The sequence below is a fragment of the Orycteropus afer genome, unplaced genomic scaffold (genome assembly GCF_000298275.1).
Source record: "Orycteropus afer afer isolate SDZICR_OR568_19922 unplaced genomic scaffold, OryAfe1.0 scaffold00002, whole genome shotgun sequence".
Taxonomy (NCBI): Eukaryota; Metazoa; Chordata; class Mammalia; order Tubulidentata; family Orycteropodidae; genus Orycteropus; species Orycteropus afer.
Window position 1 is genome coordinate 366,749 of NW_006921589.1, and position 9,868 is coordinate 376,616.

General features: G+C 41.4%; 1 protein-coding gene across 1 annotated transcript in view; it reads right to left on the reverse strand.

Moving 5' to 3' along the window:
- The window catches only part of COL4A3 (collagen type IV alpha 3 chain), a 161,049-nt gene that overhangs the window by 47,256 nt on the left and 103,925 nt on the right, over positions 1–9,868 (reverse strand). The window contains exons 19-22 of the mRNA XM_007935513.1: positions 7,089–7,173; positions 5,137–5,172; positions 3,077–3,241; positions 478–570 (exon numbers count right to left, since the gene is read on the reverse strand). Coding sequence (XP_007933704.1) covers positions 478–570; positions 3,077–3,241; positions 5,137–5,172; positions 7,089–7,173 — 379 coding nt within the window. The remainder of the gene's footprint in view (positions 1–477; positions 571–3,076; positions 3,242–5,136; positions 5,173–7,088; positions 7,174–9,868) is intronic.

Consider the following 9,868-nt stretch of genomic DNA (forward strand, 5'->3'; position numbering starts at 1 on the left):
TCACTACGGAAGTAGATTGCCCAACCTTCCTTCCGAGGAGTGGCTGGTGGGTTTGAACTGCCAGCCTTCTGGTTAGCAGTCAATGCCTTAGGCACCATTGCATGGGTGCTAAATCAATTATGAATTTGGAGATAAATTCTTTTAGCTAATTCTTTGGTGATTGCGTAGTGCCTAAGGCACTTGACTGCTAACCAGAAGGTGGGCGGTTCAAACCCACCAGCCACTCCTCGAAAGGAAGATTGGGCAATCTACTTCCGTAGTGATACCGTCTTGGAAACTCAAGGAGGGGTCTCTATGAGTCGGATCCGACTTGACGGCACCTAACAACAACAACAAGAACAACAATTCTTTGGTGAAAGAAACCATCAGTGACTGATTGCTGTTTGGGATCACTGTTGTTTTGGGAAAATAATCAGGGATAATAACAATGATGAAAATGGCTTTTCCTAGGGGAGTGATACCATTGATTAAACCAACCTTTAGCTCCATCACGTCCTGGGATTCCCGGAGGCCCTAGATGGCCCGGAACACCACGGTCTCCAGGAGGACCCTTGCAAGAGACAATGTCACCTATAAAAATATAACACCAAAGCCACTTGTTTGCATGTTTTTTTTCCCCAATTACCAAGTGTTTTAATATACATATGATTTATAAGCATTTTCCCATCTTTGTATTTGAAATTGAGCCTTTTAAAGGGTGCCTGTAGCTGAAAAGTCTGGTGAGGCTGACCAGCACTTTCCTTTACATGATATAAACCAAATCAAACTCACTGCCATTGTGTTGATTCTGACTCATAGCGCCCTTCATTAGGTTTCAAAGGCTACAAATCTTTACAGAAGCAGACTGCCTCATCTTTCTTCTGCAGAGTGGCTAGTGGCTTTGAGCCACCAACCTTTTGGTTAGTATTAACCATTACACCACCAAAACTCCTTTACATGCCACAGATGAGATTATTATTATTTTTTTTTTTTGATACTGCTGTAGTTGCTATTTGCAAGCTCATTACATGGCATTTCTGTTCTCATAAGCAACCCATGTCATCTCAGTCATTTCCAATTATTCCAAGACTATCCCTTTGGCACCTGAGGCAAAGGATCAAATCTAACTCAGGTGTGTTTTCTGGTCATTGTACATTCCTGATACATTGTAGATGCTCAGTAAATAGGGAGTGTAGGATGAATTCTGATTCAGGGTGTCACCTGTTAGCTCCTCATTGCTTGTCCACACCAACTGATTTTGTCATTCATAAAGCAGCTCAAGAAGCTAATGCTGGTCCTCTCATATCTCTGCCAGTGTAACGTTACGGTGAGTAGACAATTCTCTTAAGTTGGTAAATCACGTTTCATGATCTAATTTTTGGTGTCCAAGTCTTGCCATTTCAAATATAGGATGAAAGTACATATTTAAAAACAGTCTCTGTAGTTGGTCCAAATTTCAGAGCAACAAGTAACAGTGGAAACATTTAATTTAGTTGGAATTTCGTGTGTGTCATGTGATGTCTGCTTGACCATCTGAGAATGCCCACTGTGTGACCCAGCTTTCTCCATCTTTAAAATGAATGACTAGACAGTAATCTTTAAACAGAAAATTGGATGCAAGTTTTCTGTGTAATGAATATTTATACATATGCTTGCATTAACAGATTTTCACAAGAGTCCCTGAATTGCACAAACCTTTCAATACTCAACTACTATCTGGAAGGTAGGCAGTTTGAACCCACTCCGAGGTCTCAGAAGACAGGCCTGGTGATCTGCTTCTGAAAGATCCCAGCCTTGAAATCCCATGGAGCACGTTCTACTCTGTACACTTGGGGTTGCCATTGGTCAGAATCCACCTCATGGCAACTAACCACAATGGATACATTGCCACACTCCTTTCATACTTAATTCAACAAATATTTGAGCACCTGTAATGTTCCATAGGAGCTCTGGTGGTGTAGTGTCTAAGGCATTTGATTGCTAACCAGAAGGCTAGCAGCTCAAACCCATTCACTAGTCACTCCTTGGAAGGAAGACTGGGTAATCCTCTTCCATAGAGATACCACCTCAGAAACCAAAGGAGAGGTCGCTATGAGTTGGAATTGACTCTACAGCAGTGAGTTTGGTTTGGATAATGTTCTATCCTCCATGCTATATTCTGGACTTAAAACAGGAAACATGACATAAGCTCTGATCTTTGAGAGTTTTGTCCCTTTATAGGGGAAACCAACAAATAAAGACAAGGTAATCTGAAATTCTATGGCTGGGGTAGCTTTGCTGTTACAGCATGTGGGTTCCGTAAAAGTTTTCTAGAGGACCTGGACTTGAAGCTCTGATGAATGGACAATGTGGGTGTTGGTTAAAGAAGAGAAGATAGGCAATAAGGCCTAAGAGCGGGTCTGAGAGCACAGCAGGCACCATCTCCAAGGCGAGAAGAACATGGCACCTCCAGGCAGGGGGCTGTTGCATTGTGGGGCGCCGGGGCCAGATCCTGTCTTTAGCATTCATTAATAGCATCATCCCTGCTATCAAGCATGTCAATGATAAAACAAGAATACTAAACCTACACCTTGGGAGTCCCTGAGTGATTCAAACGGTTAATGAATTCAGCTACTAACTGAAAGGTTGGAGGTTCTAGTCCACCCAGACGCACTTCAGAAGAAAGGCCTGACACACACAGGGTAGTCATGTGTCAGAGTCGATTTGACGGAACCTGGTTTGTTTTTCAGTTTTCTTCCCTAGGTCCTGAGACCAAATTACACAGCTTCTTAAAGATTGGCTCAAAGCACTGAGCAAACAGTTGCACTTGGTGAAGACAACATGATAACCATCCTCCCTTCCCTGCCTCACTCCCCTTGTTCCTGCCTCCCGTTCTGCTTTCTGGGCAACTCAGACGACAAATGTACTACAGTGGTCAAGCCTTCATCCATCACAGTACTGCCAACAGATAGCTTATAAAATGAATCTCAGTCCAAAAGATGACTCAGGGAAACCACACAGACTGATGGCCAAGCTAAGGGGAAGGTCCATTGCCCTGATCTGCACACATCTGTCAATGGACAATAGACACAAAAGAGGTTCCATTAGGCACCATTACCTGGTGGTCCTGGGGGTCCTGGCAGCCCCACAGGGCCTGGTGAACCAGGACAACCTTGGGACCCAGGAGGCCCCACTGCATTGGCTCCTGGGGGTCCTTGTTCCCCTTTGCTTCCTTTCATGCCTGGTGGTCCAGAGCTCCCTCTCAGGCCAGGCTCTGATGACCCTGAGAGAAAAGAATCATTTTATTGTATTTCACTTTTTCCTAATACATTTTATCTTTTACTTACAAAATGTGATATATTCTTATTTCCAAACCTGCACCAGTTAGAGGTACATAAAGCACGTAAAATAAGAGGTGTGTGCCTTTGCTTCCTCCATCTGTGTGTGTGGGCTTGTGAAACGGGAAGAGCAATGGTCACAACGCTCCACTCCCACCAGACCGTCTGGCTTGTTACAAGGCTCTGAAACAGAGTCCGGGATGCACTGTCGTCTTTTGTTTAAAAAGATAATGAGAAATCCTTGAATACATGCATTATAAAAATAAAAATGTATTGAATACATTTTGGAATTTTTATTTTCTTTTATTAGAGGAGAGAGAATATCTGCCTATCAGTGCTACAAACGAGAAAGAGAAAGTTGTCATGGGACTTTATTCCTGCAATCATCTTAGGTATAAAGAGTGAGGTGGGGAAGGCAGGTTTCTCCTGGGAAGGGGGTACAAAACCCATTTTCTGCCTTTCTAAGATGGGGAGGGTGGTAAGGAGGGGGGCCATCTCCCTTGGGAACAGTTTAACAAGTGAGCAGATGAGAAGACAGACGTCCCCACCAAAGGGCTGAGAAACAAGTGGGGGTAATATCTGATTATTTCTTACTGTTCGAACTTGAAGACAAACCCTTGGGACTGGTATTAGTTTCAGAGTTTTGCATTTTTTACCCACTGGTTTTCTTAAAGCAGCCTGTTCATTACTTGGGGCCAGGCAGGGAGAAGGAAGTTTTCCTTCATGCTTAGCCAGAGCCCTAAATTTCCTTTTGCCCTATCCTAATGTTAAAGGATGGGAGCTCTGGTAGCATAGTGGCTAAGGCACTTGACTGCTAACCAGAAGGCAGGCCGTTCAAACCCACCAGCCACTCCTCGGAAGGAAGGTTGGGCAATCTACTTCCATAGTGATACTGCCTTGGAAACCCAAGGAGGGGTCGCTATGAGTCAGATCCAACTCGATGGCACATAACAACAACAACAACAACAACAACAAATGTTAAAGGATACTCACGGTTAGTAGTCATATAATTTTACATGCATATACAAGTCCACACAATATTTTCTAGTTACTTACCTGTTTTGTTTACAATGGGATTACACTATACATATAATCCTGTAATCTGTCTAATAGTAACTCATTTCAAAATTTTGAAATCGCTTTAAATATATAAAATCATAAAGAGAAAAATATGTGAATGCTACAGCTCCTGCCACCCTGGTTTATCAAATGTCTGCCTTCTCTTTTCCATTTTTTTGCTTTCCTTTTAAAAATGACACATTACAGGTACAACTGAGGCTGCTGTGTTTCCAGTCCTGATGCTCCTCTTCTCTTTATCTCCCGAGAGGCAACCACTCTAATGACTTATGGGCACTTTTTTTTTTTTCAAACACTTCCCAGGAATGATCCATGCATCCATAAACAATATATTGCAAAATTAAAAACTTTAACTTTGAACTTAACAGGTAAAATGTGTGTGCCCTTATGCAACTTGTGATACCTTATGAAAATTATCATTTTCAATCAACCTAGTCAGCACACAATTACTGTTTTCAATCTCAGAGCCTCTTCTGAGTTTCCAAGTGTCTGCTCATACTCTAAAGTTACTGTGGAAGTTCTTAGACACTAAGGGCTTTGCACTGAGTTAAAACCATTAAGAAATAAAGAAGAACATGTCTATAAAATCTTCCACTACCTCTTTCACTTTAAGTCTCAAAGATAATAGTTTAGAAATTGGTAACAATTATGGATAAATTAATGATACATCTGTCTTATGTAAAACAATGCAAACTGACTAGGGTGCAGTGTATTTTCCTGTTGAATAGCATTTCTATGTGTCTCCTAAGAAACATGTCCATACCAGGACTTCCAGGAACTCCAGGGGGACCACTGGGACCTGCAAATACATAATGTTAGTTAATTGCTTACAAAAGATACAAATGCTCCTCCCTTCCCCCCTTCCCCCCACTTTTTGGCATGTAGAATGACAATATAATAATACTTAACAATAAATATATTTCACACACTCATTCTACTCTCACATAGATAAATAATGGAAAACATTGCTTCTTTATACAGACAAATTACGGAGAGGACACCATTCTGAGATGTTTAAAACTCAGAAGTAAATCTTACCTTCTTATCACTTTCCCATAATTCAGTAGAGATCTACTGAAAACCTGCTCTGTGTTTGCAGTTTGCTGGGAGTTTAGATGAAAGGAAAAAAAAAAAAAATCCAGCTAACACCTCAAGGGGCTGCACTTTGGTGGATTATTTATCTAAGCCATTCCACATGTAACATTCTGGTGTTCTAATTCTCTGATAAGGGTGAGCAGTTTACAGTTTCATTTGGATTCAAAGATTTGCAAATTGGGAAGCGCCAAAATGAAAGTTCAAAAGAGTGCATGTCTTGTATCAGAACTTTGTATAGGGTGCAGAAAGAGTTCTGGGTAGGGTGCGTTTAGTTGGTTGGCACTCACCACACGCCCTAAGAATCACTTATCGAGAATTTCTCTTGGCTGGGGTACTCAATCTTAACCTTAGTTTCCTGCATTCCAGACTTGGTTCCAGCCACGTTCTAAGTAGGCCACCTCCGTCAGAATGTTGCAGAACAAGTTATTTTGGTCAAGAGTGTAGTCATGGGTCACTACTCTAAAAAGCAGAAGCAGAGGTCTAGGATAAAATGGAGTCTGATTCAGACCTGTGTCAGCCATTTTACTTATGTCCAGCTCCTCAGTTTTAGAGTCCTCTTTCACATCAGCAGATTTTAAGATGCCCTGGTGATGCAGTAGTTAAGCATTTGGCTGCTAACCAGAAGGTTGGCAATTTGAATCTATCAGCCACTCCACAGGAGAAAGATGCAGCAGTCTGCTTCCATAAAGATTTAGAGCCTTGGAAACCCTATGGGGTAGTTCTACTCTGTACTATAGGTGCTATGAGCTGAAACTGACTCTACAGCCACAAGACAGGTATAGTAGATCTTTAAAAAACCGTATCTATATTTATCTGTCCATTTATTTAAACACACTGAGAATTTTTACCATTTTAAGTAAAATTCTTTTGAAATCTTGTCTATGTTAACAATTTGCCCAGATCAGTGGTCTCACTCCTGGTGGTACATTATAATAATCTAGGGAATTTAAAAAATCTACAGTGCCCAGGTTAGCATATCACCTAAGGTGCTTGACTGCTAACCAGAAGCCTGGCATTTCAAACCCATTAGCCACTCCTGGAGAAGAAGGTTGGGCAATCTACTTCCATAATGATACTGCCTTGGAAACCCAAGGAGGGGTCGCTATGAGTCAGGTCCAACTCGATGGCACATAACAACACAGTGCCCAGGATCTTCCTTTAAATCAGTTAAATCAGAATCTCAGGGGATAGGCTTTGGCATAGTATCATTCAGAAGTACCCAGGGATTCGTGGGCAGCCAGGGATGAGAGGTACTGGCCAGCACTTGATGCCTTATGATATGAAGGTAACTCAAAACACTCTACCACCTATGAAAATTAGGGGACCAAAAGAAAAAAAAGGGGTAGGGGAGACATTATTTAGGAAGCACTGAGTTTCTGTTTATAGTGATGGAAAATGTGGGCAATGATTATTGGTGATAGTTTCACAATGTAATTGGTGTCACTAAACTGTACATATGAAAAACATTGAATTGGCAAATTATATGGTATATGTATTTTAACAACAATTACAATTTTTTTTTTTAAGAAGTTCTAGGTCTACAAACACATGCTACACATTACCTTTGCAGAAAGTCAGGGAAATTATGAGCAAACGCTTTAGGAAGAAATTTATTCTCACCCTGTGGGCCACGAGCTCCTTTGGGCCCACGTGGGCCTGGACTTCCTTCATTGCCCTTTTCCAGGTATGTGTCATAATATTCTGTCTTAAAGGAGAATAGGAAGAAAAAGAGAAAGGATAGCTATTTATGGACAGCTCACCAAATGCAATTACTTCTTAGTACTTAGGTTTTCATTTTTGGCCATAAGAAGTACTTTTTGTATTTTCCTGAATTCATATGTTTATGTGTTAGCAGGAATGTTAGTCACATGCATGACCTTTCCAGTGTCATGACATCAAATAGTTTCAATTACAAATACATTTTACAATGTGACCCAACTTACATACACACACACACACACACACACACACGGTACATGTTGTTGTTGGGTGCTGTTGAGTCAGTTCCGACTCATAGCAACCCCACGTCAACAGAACGAATCACTGCCTGGTCCTGCACTATCCTCACGATCCTTGCTATACTTGAGCCCACGGTTGCAGCCATTGTGTCAATCCATCTTGTTGAGTGCCTTCCTCTTTTCCGCTGACCCTCCACTCTCCAAGCATGATGTCCTTTTCCAGGGACTGGTCCCCCCTGATGACAGGTATAAAATAAGTGAGACAAGTCTCACCATCCTCACTTCTAAGGAGCTTTCTGGCCGTACTTCTTCCAAGACAGAGTTGTTCATTCTTTTGACATTCCATGGTGTATTCAATATTCTTCACCAACACCATAATTCAAAGGCATCAGTTCCTCTTTGGTCTTCTTTATTCATTGCTCAGCTTTCTTATGCATAAGAAGCAATTGAAATTGCCAAGGTTTAGGTCAAACACACCTTAGTCCTCAAAGTGACATCTTTGCTTTTTAACACTTCAAGGAGGTCTTTTGCCACAGATTCATGCAATGCTATATATCATTTGATTTCTTTCTTTCTTTCTTTCTTTTTATTGTGATTTGGGTGAAGATTTACAGAGCAAATTCAGTTTCCATACAGCAGTTCATACACACTTTGTCTCATGACAATTTACCACAATGCAACAGCTCCCCTCCCACTTCCTCCCCATAGTTATCTCTTCCCTGTGTCCATCCCTCCATGCACTCCTGCCCCCTGACCTGTCTCCCTGTGCATAAGCAGCCCTTGTTTCTCCCATGATTGTTCTCTCCAAGGAGTGTATCTACCTCAGGTAAATGTTCAACTCATATGCCAGTCTTTTGTTTGGCTGGAAATCAAAGGTGTGGGTTCAATTCCTAACTGAAGGGCAGCTAGGGGCCATAGTCTCAGTGGTTCCACCAGGCTCTGTTGGACCAGCAAAACTGGTACCCCCCCACCTTTTTTTTTCTCCAAATGATTTTGCATTCTTCTTTGCTCTGGACAAGGAGAGACCTATCATTGCATCTAGATGGCAGCTTGCTAGCTTTTAAGATCCCAGTTGCTCCTCGCCAAAGTAGGAGGTGGAACAATGTTTTGTATAGGATGTTATGCCAATTGAGCTTGATGTCCCCTGCGACTATGGTCCCAAGCCCACAGGTTCAACTACTTGGTCCCTCTGGGTAGCTGGCTGTGACCAAGCAGTGACCACAACCTTACCCCTTGTCACCTCTACTATACACCTGGGAATTCTGATCATTCACATAAACTTATAGGACCATTGTCTGCCAACCCTATACATGTTCTTGGATATAATCCTCATTTCATAGACATACCTAATAGTTCAGCCTGTCCACCCATCTATCCACCCATATACCCATGCTTGCCTTCACTGAAAATGCAGTACTGTATGTGCAAAAGGGTTCATCTTTGTTGTCTGTACCTCCCATGTACCTCTCTATGTCTTTCTCTTCCTCAATGCTGCCATATTGGTCACTCACATTTGGTATACTGCCCTTCTCTTCACCCAAATCAATACTTATCTCTATCTGTCTAACAGTGTTCCCACCCCTACCCTCCCACCCCTGGTAACCAACAAAGAAAATTTCCTTCTATAGATAAACGTTTCCTTAACTTTTACAATAACGGACTAATATAATATCTGTCCTTTTGTGATTGACTTATTTCACTCAGCATAATGTCCTCCAAGTTCATCCACGTTATGTGGTGTTTTGCAGATTCTACATTATTCTTTAGCATTGCATAATATTCTATTGTGTGTATGTACCATAGTTTGGTTTTCCATTCCTCAGGTGATGGACATCTAGGTTGTTTCCACGTTTTGGCTATTGTAAATAGTGCTGCGATGAACATGGGTGTGCATGTATCTGTTCTTGTCATGGCTCTCACTTCTTTAGAGTATATACCTTGTAATGGAATGGCTGGGTCAAATGGTATTTCTAATTCCAACTTTTGAAGGAATCACCATATTGCCACTCCTGCTCTCTTACAGTTGGCATTTGCTTGGTATCTTCTTCCAACCTTTGATTTTTAGTGTATTTTTGTCTTTGTGTGTAAGATGTGTCTCTTGTAGGCAGCATATTGATGGGTTTTGTTTTCTTATTCAATCCAAGTTTTGTAACTACATAGTCTTTTCCCTCTTTTTGTTTGTAGTTGTCCTTACTTGCCAATTGATGTTTCTTGTTCCCTGTTTATAATCTTGTAAGCTCATTTTACTTGGGATATGTCCACAGCTGTGGTTTTTGGGTTATGTCATCTTATGTATTAATGGTTGGCTGTTATTTGCTATTTTTGGTTTTCCGTTAAAAGGACTCCCTTTAGCATGTCTTGTAAGGTTGGTCTGGTTTTAACAAATTCCCTTAGTCTCTGCTTATCTGGAAATCTCCTAATTTCACCATCATATTTGAGGGA